General features: G+C 41.0%; 1 protein-coding gene across 2 annotated transcripts in view; it reads right to left on the bottom strand.

Moving 5' to 3' along the window:
- mdga1 (MAM domain containing glycosylphosphatidylinositol anchor 1) overlaps positions 1 to 11,869 on the bottom strand; it is a 256,196-nt gene extending 244,327 nt beyond the window's left edge. For both annotated transcript variants that reach the window (XM_084719638.1, XM_084719647.1), the window contains exons 1-2: positions 11,275 to 11,869; positions 9,901 to 9,990 (exon numbers count right to left, since the gene is read on the bottom strand). In XM_084719638.1, the coding sequence (XP_084575764.1) occupies positions 9,901 to 9,967 (67 nt within the window). In that variant the 5' untranslated portion in view covers positions 9,968 to 9,990; positions 11,275 to 11,869. The remainder of the gene's footprint in view (positions 1 to 9,900; positions 9,991 to 11,274) is intronic.
- Positions 11,870 to 13,937: the final 2,068 nt, after the last annotated feature.

Below are 13,937 nucleotides of genomic sequence, written 5' to 3'. Positions count from 1 at the left end.
CATCAGTTAACCACCAGCATATTTTGTCCTGTGTGTGTGTGTGTGTGTTTTTTTAAGTGCACCCGCTAATATAAAAAATATTTATAATATGTTTTATCCTCTTATTGTAATGTAAACTGACAAAAAAAAACGATTGCTCGATTTGAAGAATCTCAGTTTACAAAAATTTTAAAAATCTAGGCATAGTGACTTAGAAGTTATGTGAAAATACATACCCTAAAAAATAATTTAAATAAAAAGTTTGAATGAGGCCAAAGAAAGAAATGAGTGCAGGACAGGAGGGCGAAAGAGACGGCAGTGAAGAAGAAAGAGAGTGACAGTGTGAGGGAAGTGCAGGAGGAGGCAGACGGTCTCTGATGTAAGCCATGTTCGCACCGCTGTTCACAACCGTCCTGTCGCCTTCATGAATAAGTTAGCTGCCAAATGTTCCAACCCTCTCATGTGCACGCATGCAAACGCACACACAGAAACACACACACAAGAGTTCTTGTTCCTTCAGTCTGAAGACACCAGGATCAGGACCAACGCACACAAAAAACAAATACAGACAGCAAAAAAAACATGCTTACACTTAAAAAGCTTTGTTAGTTAGCCTCTACCACAGGATATTCAAATATTTAATTGCTCTGAAATCCCAAAATTGGATACAAAGACACAAAAACGGACACACGTTTTTGTAAATTCCCCGCTGAGCCAGTAAGAGGTGCTTGATAATGTCTGACAGAGTGACAGCAGTACAGAGGAGAAAAGTGAAACCTCCCTGACAGCTTTTCCTACTCACAGGACACCCACGTCGTCCTGTTACCCTCTGGACCACTCTCATCCAAAGAGGTGTGTGTGAGTGTGTGTGTGTGTGTGTGTGAGTGTGTGTGCATGTGTAGGCCTGTGTTTTATTACTGTGCATGTGTGTGACACTGACTAACATCCCGGTGCAGAGAGATGAGAGTGGGTGAGAATGAGGTAATGATCTACGAGTTCAGCGAAAGGTAAATGCAGTGAGGGATGTTTGTGCACGTGCTTGCCCATTTGTGTGAGTGAAAGTTGTGCGTGGGCTCTCGTGTGTGCGTGGATGTGATCTGCATGAACAAGAACATCAGAGAGTGAAACACAAAGGCAGGAAAAAAAAGAAGGAAAGTGAACTGATACAAAGGAGGGTTTACATGACGATGTGTGAGCAAACAATTAGAATAATTCTGCCGGCAATTCAGACTGAAGTCTCAGTGTCTCTGATCAAACAACTTTGATTTCTTCAAGCCTGACTCCAGGGAATATAAAAAAAATAATTAAAATCAGTCAGTGTGGACTACCACACCAAGGCTGTATAATACAAGCTGATACAAGATAAATGTTGCACAATCAAGCTGTCTTTACATGGATCCTAATATTCCACTAATAATTGCAATAATAGCTCAATCAGAATAAAAATGCCTCATGTAACCACCTCAATCAGAAGAGACTGGTCCAATCAGAAAAAAATTTCAATCGGGTTGAGATTGGTGGTGTAAACATTTGCTGATTTGTTCAAAAGGGAGATATTAGTGCCAAATAATCATGTAAACACTGATTGCTTCCTCTGGTTGGATTATATATATTCTTTCTGCACAGTTTTGGCCCACATGGGGGTAATGTAGCCAAGGGTTAGGGTTTGCACCTGTATTTATGAGGCCTATAAAATAATAAAATAAGAGATGAAATAGTATGAACATTTTTATTATTTTGTATTGAATTATAGTGACCAAAATTATAATTAGAATTGCAGTATTGCTAAAATGTGCTGAAAATGTTCAAAGAGTATCGATGCACACTGAAGTAATTTTACCAGGTTTTGTTCTGAAAACCTTTCATAGATCTAAGATGACATCATGTCCTGTGCAATCTAAGTGTTTTCAATGATGCAAAACTAACCCATGTTGCTGCTGTGCCTGTGTCTTGGAGACTGTTGTTAACGCTAACTTCGGTTAACGCTGGACAGTTTTATTTTTTTGAGCTTTTCAAAGCCCGGTAATCACGATAATTAAAATTTGAAACAGCAATACTAATCATCTGGGATTTTATTGCGGTTTATCCTGAAATGGTTTATCGTTTAATCTCCACATAACATGGAAGCTCCGTAGTCTGACCTGAGACAGTACCATTTTTATTGCTTCTAACAATGTCAAAGGCAGCGCCTCACAGATCCACTTCTTCCGTCTCCTACCTTCCACAATAAAACCCTTAGACATATACACTGCATAACCGCTCAGACCGTTTCACTAAAAGGCAACTCAATAAAATAGCTTACAGTAAGATTTGGTGACATGAACAAGGTAAAACTTAAGCTGTATGGCTCTGAGCAGAACCACTTCCTCTTCTTCCTCCTCTTGTATATTTACATTATTACATTTTATCATGGTAGTTGGAGTTAGTCTCTAATCAGATTATTTCAATCAGATTGAAGGAATATTGTTCAAATAACTGCACCTATTGTCACCAGTGGGGTTTAAAGTATAATATTAGTAAAAATGTACATCTTAAAGGAATAGTTTGACATTTTTGTAATTATACTTTAAGCTAAACTAAGCTACATTAAGCATCTGGTGCCTCTCGCTAAACATTTACTGTACAGACATGAGAGCAGTATCGATTTTTTTATTTAACTCTGCAAGAAAGCAAATAAGCATATTTCCCAAGCGTGTTGCCCTGTGTCCTCCCAAGTCTGTTCTAATCTTTGCCTCTTTACTGCCTTTAAGCAAAGGCGAAGTGAAATGAACTGTTCTTTGGGAAAAAAAAAAAAATATGTATGTATCATGTCTTGTGGGAGCAGCCACCCACTACCCAGTAACTGATAAGCCAAACAATGGAGTGTAATCATTTACATACACACGCATTACACCAAGACGTGCCGGACTCTGCTTTCTAAAGAGATATATTGCTATCTCACCTCACTTAGGGCCCCAAAGTGCCAGACTGCCCACCTCTACCTGCTGCCTTGTGCCCACCCCAGGCACACAGTGTAACTGGTGGGAGGCAGGGTGATAAATCAGACCTCCCAAGACGTTGTCTTAGTGCTCTTATTCTTTAGCCCCAGGTAGCAAGGCTAGTGTAAACCACGGACAACATATCACTTTGGTCATAGGCCTGTGGCTCTACTGCTGACCTGTGGGTTAATAGAAATGTTGTCAGGCTTTAACACCCAGTTGCCCATACAGAGGAGAGGAGAGGAGAGGAGAGGAGAGGAGAGGAGAGGAGAGGAGAGGAGAGGAGGAAATGAGACAATGAAGGGCAAAAAAAGTGGCCAAGAATGAGCTGACTAAGCATCAAAACAAGGAGGCGGAGCACTGTATTGTGTATGTGAACATTCTCAAGGTATGACCCTTTTAATATTAAGGCAGCAAGAGCTACACTGCCACACAATGGACCTAGTTAATGTGAGAGAAAAAAAAATGAGAGCAAGAAGAGATAATTAAAGCACCATGTGCGCTAAAATGTTTAGCAGAAGGGATGAGATCAGAGAGACTGACAGAGACGAACAGAGACAAAATGAGGGAGGGACAGGAGGCAGAATAGCAGCACTCGCATCTAATAGGTAAAGTGGTTCACATCTAAATTTTCAATTTTTAATTGTGGTGAACAACGGAGGATCTGATATACATTACAAACAATAAAGACAGTTGCCAACATTCATCTCCTCTCCTACCCTGCCAACCCATTATCTCCTATCTGTTCTGTGCAGAGAATAGCTCTTCTAATCGTCTGGCACTCTACACTATAATCAAGCTTCCAAAGCAGACAAACCACTGAATTTTTCTGTCCAAATATTGACCTGCTTCTCATGTCTCCTTTCAGTCAGATCTATCTTACTATCTGTCTATATCTATTAGGCTTAGGCTGTATCTTTTTTTCACATTTTTTAGGACTGGGGGAAATGACTTATGAATAATATCTCCACATTTTTAGGCTATGCTGCAAAATACAACATATATTTCAATATACACATACACATTTTCTCTATAATAACACCATAAATTGGCAAATACTGATGATCTCACACACGTACTGCTCTATATTAAACTATCCAAAGTACAGCTGGGCAATATGGACAAAATCAAATAATATTTTTGAACAAATACCTTGAAATTGATATTGTGATAATATTGTAGGAATGACTATTGATGTTTTCACAAAATATTAACACAAAGAGATTTTTGATAAATAATCATCAGTCATGTGGATATGATGATTAATGGTTAAAGAGAAATAATATCTACACAGCTAGAACGGTCTAGTAAATTTTAAAAAAGTGACATTTTACTGCAATCCAGCCTTTAAAAAGAGGAAAAGACATAATTTATGCCATAGCAACATATCCAAATATAGTATCAATATAATACTGATATATTGCCCAGTCCTAATACTTACTGACATTTTATGGGGATAAACAGTATTATGGTCATATTTGTTTAAAAAAAAACTCAACTCGACTCACTGGAGACGGCACTCTCAACATAGTCAGCTAGCTGATCATCATAGTAATATATTCTCCACAGCTGGGAAACAACACACACTCAGAAGCTTTATTTTTGAGAAGGTGAAGTGTTATTCACTGACAAACTTAAATTTTCACTTAACATTTACTGCCTTCCAGCAGATTTCAATGGTTACCTTTTCCTCAGCATGCATTCACCATCACTCTGCGCCACTTGCTCTCTCACCTTTCCTCAACTTTTACAAACTCACTATACGCCATACTACTCTGACCAACCAGTGGTCTCTAGTGTTTGCTGGCTCACCTTTATCATCAGAACTAAACCAAAATTCTCAAGGGCAGAGGCATTTTTTTCTTTTTTACAAGCTAGTCCTAGAACTTTATCCCCCTGGCGCCATGTTTCTCTGCTCCACTGTGCTGCCTCATCCACAGGTAGAGAGGCTGACCTCTTGTGGTGCACGCTGCACACTGCAATACATCACCTTAATATAGCATATCCATATGAGTTTAATAGAAAGCTTTGTATCCCTGAAGCCTACTATCTATCTGTCTGTCTGTCTGTTTGTCTAGCTAGGTGTCATTTGAATGGTTGGAAAAAACAGTCCAAGCACCGCAAATGACATTCCAAGTACTGTAATTAAACATAATAAAGAGAGAAAGGTCGTTCAACAATTGCTGACATTACTGATCACCTTCATGTGGAGAGGATGCAATCTGTAAAGCAAAAAGGAACCGTGTGTGTCTGTATGTGTGTGTGCACCTTTGAGTACAACGTGCAGAAAAATAAAGCAAAGAGGTAAAGAGTAGGAGGAGTATTGTAGGTGTCAGATTGTGTGAGGTAAAAGATTATCATCATCGCCAGCTTAATGCTTCAGTCTCTTTCTATCACCATCTCCCGTCCCCTCCTCCCATTGCCTCAGAGCCACCGATAAATTATGGATGCTTATTAGAAAAGGGCAATATTCAGCATCCAAAATAAACTCAGCAGCAAGAGACATAAAAGAGACACAAACAAAAAAGTGCTGATGTGAGGAGAGGAAGAGCTTAAGTCACAGGGGAGCCAGTGGCCGGGCCAGTTAAACCTGGAATGATCTCTTTCTAGGTCAGTGGCTTTCAACCTGTGTGCCATGGCGAGCTAATGCACTGCAGCAACGCCAGTAAAGCTCCACATTAAGAAGATGCTCAAATGTTGAGTGCTCATCTACACACACACACACACACACACACACACAAGCAGACTGCAAATAAAAAACTAGCACTGTATCCCAACCCTTTCATTCTTCCTTGGGCAACATCTTCAAAGTGATGTTAAATTTGTGCGCAATGTAGGCATATTAAACTTTTTCACTTTCTGCATCTCTTGTAGTGCTTTGTTCTATGGCCAGTGGCAAGGCCTCAGCTCTCCTGCTGCTGCGAGGGCCTTGCTCAAATCTAAAAAAAAACACTGTTGAGCAAAATCATTGATTTAAGTTCATTAAATTTCCTGTTAACAAGTGCATAATGACGCATCATATTGCAGGCTAATGCAGTTTGGATTCCATCTACAGCATCAGCTAATGGTTTCGTGTGACTTTGTCAAGCAATCAATAATTTGGTGTCCCTGTGAACTCTGTTGCTTCACAGAGTGGGATGTGATGCAGCACCAGAAAGATGGAGAGACACTTTTCTGGTACACTTTGTCCAGATTGATGTCGTTACCACTGAGTCCTTCAGACGAGGAGTCAAATCCTGCCAGACTGTTTTGAAATTTTCTGAACTTCCCCTAATCCTTAAGTATGTTGAGAGATGGTGCATGTGAGTGACGCATCATGCTTGTAATGCCTGGGATTACAGTATATCCAGATTAAATGAAACTTGGAAATCTCTATATATGTACGTAGGGATGTTCATGACCAATGTGTGGAGACGCATATAAAACGCTTATGCCAAAAAAAAGAGAGTAAAGAGGAGAGGAGCAGAGTGATTTTAATAACCAGCATAACAAAGCTTAATGTGAGAAACCATATGGTGCAGCTTTTCCTTTCTCCTTTGAAGTACTGCTTCGCATTTTCTTCGTACACTTGTCCATCCAATCGTTGCTTGATGGACAGGTGTTACAAGCTTTCTGACAGCCTATCAAAATTCACAGAAGCACAATCAATACTATAGTGCTGCAAGAGAAACAGTGACTGATCCACAAGTCCCTGCTGAGCCAGCAAACTGTTGCAGTGGGAAGAAAAGTGTGTCTGACGTACAAACACGTCCCACTCACACAAGCATGCACACACACACACTCAGACTCACAGGTTTGCAGGCTCACACGCTCCTCATCTGAGCACGCACATACATGAGCACAAAACACCTGCACGCACAGACTCGCATGGGCTGGCATGGGCTGACAAAAACGCACACATCCAAACACACCCCAGAGAAGGCTACAGTAAATGAACCTCGCAGCCGTCCAAAGCGCTGACATCAATCAGGCACGCTTACACTGTTCGGTTCCCGACGGACGCTGAGTCGCATCTGTCTGCAAGAGCAAGTGCTAAACAATTCCAAAGTGAAGGAAACCATTTTATGCATATCTGCATACACAGCGAGTGAGCGTGCCAGACTCGTTGGCTCCCTTCCCGATCTTCTCTAACTCATGTTGTTTACTGCAACTATCCGAATTGTGAAGTGATTTGTTCTCATTGAATGACTCTTTTTAGCGATGATGATTTACCTACATGAAACAGTTGTTGTGCAGGTACGCACAGCTGAGCACAAGCCACATGGGAAATTGAGGCCTGTGAAAGCTGGCCAGTATGATTCCCAGAAAGCTTTTGGGACTTCTCCTCCCTGAGCAGAGACTGAAAGGCTGCTGTTGCTGCACATAAGACAAATAACCTATAACACTGAGAAAAATCATCATAAATCATACAAAAAAAAATATCATCACAGCTTCCACAGCTGGCACTGACGACATACCTCTCTGCTTCAACAAATTGCATATTTGTGGCAGAGCCCGTGAGGGACGGATGCACAAATTCTTCATGACAATCAGTGTATTGCCTTGTACAGAACCCAAAACCGTTTCATACAATTATTGTGCCCAAAGAAAAAAATAATAATAATAATGAGGAAAAGAATGCACAAGGGCAAACTGGAGATGTGAGCCTTCTGCAGGACAGCGTAACTAAATCAGAAAAGTCACTCCATGACGAAACAACTGATTGAAAAAAGGAACACACACTCCTGCAAAAAGATTGCTGGCATGGAAGGTAAGTTCTTCAGTGGTACTTTTCCAGAATAACTAATATATAATATATAAGGAGCATAACAGCAATTTCAAAACAGATTTATGGTAAATCCTGGCTTTATCAACGCAGTAAGGCCTACACCTGCTGGTTAAAAAAATGATTCCAGATAGGTATATATGATGCTACTAAAACTCCGGTCCAATCTTTTTCATTGTTGCCATGTTTGACATTTCTTACAAAAACAGATAATGGAAAAAAATAAACTTCTTGCGATCTCATCCAGCACTGTCACGGTGGCCTACACAGACACTGCTCTGACAGCAGCTGTGAGTCACATAAATACAACAGATTCTGAAAAAAAAAAAGAAGTGCTTTACTATTGTTTATTTGGGCATCACTATCAGTATAATGCTTCAAAAATGTGTCAACAAAACAAAACAGAATGCAGAACATATATTATAGGCTAAGAAAAGATCTGAGAATTGTCCATGTAATTTACACTCGTATTGACACCTGTGTATTAAGTATTATAGTCGAACAAGCCTGATTAGTAAGCAAGGACTTCAACATGGGTCTATATGCTTTCACACATGACAGACTGTCAGCATTTCTCAGTGTGACGGCCGGCTGCAGGATTGCTTGTGACAACAGCACTCCATGCTACTATGACTAAACAGACCGTGTTTTCGATGGCTGCCACATGCCTTCAAACATCAAAATCAGACTATCAAAGCTGACGGATCAGTTTGTGTGTGCCTTGCCCGAAGGGACGGGACGGATGCATATCTGGACAGGTGCCTGAAGCTGAAGAAACTGAGCCTGTGTAGTTCAGCGAGACTGTCATGTTAAGAAGGGGACAAAATCTGCGCTTTATCCTCAAAAAGACAGTGTGAGTGTCCTGTTTAACCTGAAAGGAACGGAGACGTTGTCTCATGCAGCTCTGACAGTTTGATCCTCCTCTTAAAACCTGTTGGGCACCACTTTACAATAACATTACCTGTGATGTATATATGATTTATAATTAGACTGTAAACAAGTTTCCATGCATCAATGTGGGGTCACTATTTGGCAAGATCCAGTTACTGTTTAATCAATCTTACTAATGAGTTACACTCATAAGTGGCAAAGAGAGTCTTATTGTAAAAGTTTAAAACGATGCATGCTGAAAATGTCAAGGTAAACAATATTGTCAAAGCCTTGGTGTATGAATCTGGTAATTTAACTTGATGTCATATAAAACATAATGACTATTAAAATATGGTGATGTGATTAAATGCTACTAACTTATTAACAAATACATTTGTAATAGTAAAGCTGACAGGTATAAATGCTGGCTGATGGAGAAGACAAAAGTAAGCTAAGTAAGTGCAGCTGCAACTATTATTTTCATTATCAATTAACCACATTTTCAAACGTCTTGTTTCTTGATCTTCAAAATAGTGGGTGATTAATTTAATAGTTGACAACAAATAAATTAATCAGCTAATTGTTGAAGCTCTAATAGCAACCAATGAGATCTGTGGCTCAACAATAAAGATAAATGTGAGCTCAGTAATTGGCAAGCAACAGGTCACTGCCCTTTAACAGCTTATTAATGATTTATGAAGTGTTTACAACCTAATTAATAACCTACTTATTAACCATTTAAAGGGGCAGTCTTATTATAAGGCTGTACCACCTGTTGTCTGTGCATGAGAGAGTGCACTAAGTTAAATAGTGGCCAGACTTCTATCCAGTCTAATAACCATAAACCTTTAAACAATAACTCAAACTTTGATCATACTTTGTGTAATAAAACACTAATCTGTAGCTCTAATGTGATTTTTAACCATAAAGATTAATATCAGCCTTAAAATGGAATTAGATTGGATTTACAGCAGGTGGGTTTCCCCCTGCTCTACAGAGCTGGATGTTTTCCCAGCCGCCTCCTGTGACTTCTAAGAAGTAATATCTCCCTCTCAAGTTAATTTGCTGTCGATCTCCCTGAAGCTATTCTCGCAGTAGTTTAAAAGCCAGTTATTATACTGCCTCCCTATTAGCGCGTCGTACTGAAACGCGGACAATATGTGGCACTGGAGAAGCCCTTAATTAAGGTTATGGGCTAATAATTGAACAAATTAACATTGCTGCTGCAGTGGAGCCCAGTCAGCCTGCACTAATAAAGCATGCATTGATGTAATAATGGGAACACATTTGTAAATAGCGCCTTCTTACCGTATACTCCTTGGCCCCAGGCAAGAGGACAGACACTAGAAAATAACAAAATCCAGAAAAGCTCCATGTTCAGCTCAGTTCCCTCATAACCTGAGAATGACAGAGAGAGAGAGGGACAGGTAAAAAGACCAGGCACAGAGAGGAACAACCTTCAGATGTATGTGATAAACAAGAGGCGACAGGTGAGCGATCGTTATCTGAAAGGAAGAAGAGGTCCTGTCAATTGTTTTTTTTTTTTTCCTTGTCCAACTATGTCCCCTTCAACCCCTTCAACCGTGGAAATAATATCACAGAGCAATTTGGCGCCCAGCCGCCACAGCCTGCAGCGTTTCACTCGACTTAAAGGACGCGTAATTCAATCACAAACGGTGGATTATTGAAAGTTTTACAAGCAGCGGGGCTGTGCGTGTTAGACAACTGGAGATTGACAGGATTGTCTGCTGTTTAGCGTGACTAAACCTCCTCTGTCCCCGGAGCCCGGGGGCAGGTGTAGATGTAGTCTGGACAGAAGAAAATTGCAGTATTCATGGAGGATTAGCTACAACAAGTGGGGTCATGCACCTTAAGACCCCACCCACCCACACATACACACCACCTTTGCTTCAGATCGATATAACGTTCTGCAGTAGCGAGACGGCAATAGGTCTGCACTTTTTGTTTATCTTGATATTTTCTTTCTTTATTTTATCCTCTGTCCTTGTATTGTGCCTTTTCTTGTTGGCATACCTACTGTATCACTGAACAAGTTGATTGTAGCTGTGTGAAGCACTATTACCCAAGCCTAATTTCCCCTTGGGGACAATAAAGTATATCTTATCGTATCTCATCTTATCTTATCTTAAAAGCATCGCTGTTGGTCAGATGTCGTGTCATAATTCTTAACCTGGAAAGGGGGAAAGAAGGAGCTGGAGTCAGTCCTGGGGTTGTGGGCTCTCTACATGGGGATTTCCTCCGACTGTCTGGCCCCCTCACATTTGTATAATGGCTCTGAGTCGGCTGCATTGACAGGTTGCATTACACAGCGCGCACCCTGATCAAAGTTTCGTTGCGCGATGCATTTGAGTTAATACGCTGCATTAATGTCGGGATACGCTGCTTATTCTGACACGTCTGGTATCGTTATGTTGCCTTCGTAAAAAAGGGATGATGCAAATTAAAGAAAGGCGGGTAACGCTATGTAGAGCCAAAATTTGAATGTCATCATTGAGGCTTTATAACTGTAATTGAAGCAGTGATGATCAGGGTGTAGAAGAGAGTAAAATCAGTGCTGCCTGTTTTAAGGTGCTTAAATATATGCGAATTTCATATGACCCGGACAAAAATAAAAACTGTAGTCCCTGTGCAGGCATGTCCCAGTCCCCGCCGCGTCTCTACCTTGTCTCCGAGGTGCCGTCCGTTGGGTCAGTCTGCTACCCGGCGCAGCGCGCACTCTTCCCGGCTCAGCGCAGAGGACTGCTCCGCTCTCCGTGAGACAAACCCGCCTCCGCGTCTCTCCACAAAATGTGTAGAAAAGTTATATATCCTCCTTCAGTTGGGCGTCCGGCGTGAGCTTTACAAATCCCGGAGAGTGTGGCGGTGGAGTTCGCTGAGCTCCCAGACCGCTCAAATGATCTCCTTAGTGTTTTAAACTTTTATTTTTACGCACAGAGAAGCGGAGTCTTACCGCCGCTCGGTTCCACAGCAGAAGAAAGAGTCCCTCTTCCAAAGGATTAAAAAAATATAAAACCACTTCTTTCCCTTTGAAAAACTCAAGCAAGGCTAGTTTGGGGGAGAAAAAAAGAAAAAAATCCTCTACAGCTCGTCTCGTCTTCTGTGGATTTTCTACTTTTAAAGGCGTGGTTGGGATGGCTTTACTGTCTCTCTCTCTGCACTCTGACCGGTGACAGTCTAGTGAAGCCTCTCTAACACAATCATGCGCTCTGAGAATGAGCTCCCCTCCGCTCGTTCAATCAGCGCTGTGTCTGTGGACTCCAAGTGATGCTGGCCAAGTGGAATATGTGCGCTGACTGAGAACGACCGCCCCTGTCTGTGAAGGGAGAGAGAGGGCTGGAGGAGAGGGGAGGGAGGAGGGAGGACAGAGGCTTACACATAGATGCGCTCAAGCCTCACAGCTCCTCACTGAACAGGTTGTCAAAAGAACAGCATTCGCTCCCTTCTCTCCCTTTTTCTCGCTTCCTCCCCCCTACGTCCTGGTCTTCCATTCACTCTGGAATAGGTTTTCAACCCTTTCTGATGCCACAGGATGGCTTTAAGAGCCGAGAGGGCAGCGGTGCTTTTTTTTTTTTGTGTGTTTTTCTCTGTTGTCGACTCTTTGGCGGAGTTCGCCAGCTGCGGTGCCACCAATCGTCGGTGCCAATTAGGACTGAAAAGCGCTCCGAAAGTTTTTTGGCCTAATGGAGGGGCCCTCAACACCCCCGCCCCCCTCCCCACGGACCAATTATTTATGACAGCAAAAATAGACTCACTGCTGAACCCCGTACACACTCTCTCTCGCACACATATTAGAAGAACACACACTTAAATCGACTCCCCCTCTCTCTGTGTGTGTCTCTCCGCTCACAGGCATCAGAGTTGTGCCGGCGGGTTTTTTAACTTCTCATGGTGGCCACAAGGGGGCGTGCTTCAGCTCACTGCTGGGATGCACGTCCGTGTGTAGGGCGTGTGTGTGCGTGTGTGTGTGTGTGTGTGTGGTGATGGGGTTTGAAATGAGCGCCTTGTGTAAAGGGTCCTTGTGTTTTGTTGGTTTATCTCAAAGCAGTGTTTCTCCGTGCAGCTGGATGGAATGAAACAAACACTTAAATTATCAAACAGGCTGCTTATCAGAGCATAGCGAGCAATCTGTCACTGAAGAGGAGGAGTATTCACTTTCATTGCCTTTATATATACAGTGCACATATATTTCTCCTCTTTTTCATGAAGATTATATGGGAGCTCGTTTCTGGCAAAGAAAGAAAAAAGAATACCCCCATGGTGAGTCAAAATTTTGAGATAAAAATCTTAATTATGAAATTTTAAAACATTGCAATTATGAGATAAAAGTCACAATTATGAGATGAAAAGTCATAAGTATGAGATTAAGTCATAATTATGTTATAAAAAAGTCTAAATTCTGAGAAAAAGTTCTAATTATGAGATAGAAGTCATATTGAGATAAAAATGAGATTCAGACTTTTTGTCTTACAATTATGACCTTCATATCTCAGAATTTCAACTTGTTATCTCTCGGTTATGACTGTATCTCACAATTTTGTTTTTTGTTTTTTTTGTTTTTATTATTTAGTGGAATAAAAGATCACTTGTGTGTGTGCATGTGTGAGTGCGTGTTGTGACTGATCTTGCACCTTGTCTGCAGCTAATGTCAAATACTACTGATCCAGTCAGCCTAATTTTTGTTCACAATCATGAGTGTATGCTGAAGGAGCTCTGTGATTCACAGTTTTAAAAAACCTTGAAAAACATTTTCTATGCCTCCATGCCGATGATAGCTGTGACCAGAGGCATTATGTTTTCAGGTTACCTCATTCTTGTGAACATGATATCTCAAGAAACAAGCGAGTCTGTAAATGTAAGCTATAGTATGAGACCTTGCAGACAGAGATTTTAATTTTTTTTTCCCAGGCTCATATAACATGACTGGTCCTCCTTGTTCAAATAATGCTGAGTGACAAAAAATAAATCCATGCTTTAACCTTGAGGATTGAGTGTAGATGAATATCTGTTTGGTAAATGTTTAGTCTGGAGCACTGAGTGGGTGGATTCTGCAGTTTTCAGGATGATGTGTGTGTTGGAAAGTTCATGTTGCATATTGCTAACCACCATGTGGTTGCAATCGATTTTCACTGCATAATCTTAGAACATAATGCAACATTAACATCCCACAGATTATTTACCTCTGCTGCCAGTGAAAAATTTTTAACTTCATTGTTTTGTCTTGTATATTTCTATTTCTTCAGACATTGAATATAAGAAATGTGTGACTTGTGATTTGTGTGTTGTTTCTAATCTGGCGAGTGAAATTCTGCATTAATCATAATCAC

This window comes from Lutjanus erythropterus, chromosome 1, assembly GCF_056507025.1.
Source record: "Lutjanus erythropterus isolate fLutEry1 chromosome 1, fLutEry1.hap2, whole genome shotgun sequence".
NCBI classification, from domain to species: Eukaryota; Metazoa; Chordata; class Actinopteri; order Lutjaniformes; family Lutjanidae; genus Lutjanus; species Lutjanus erythropterus.
The sequence above is the reverse complement of the archived record's forward strand: the minus strand, read 5'-3'. Positions and strand labels throughout refer to the sequence as shown.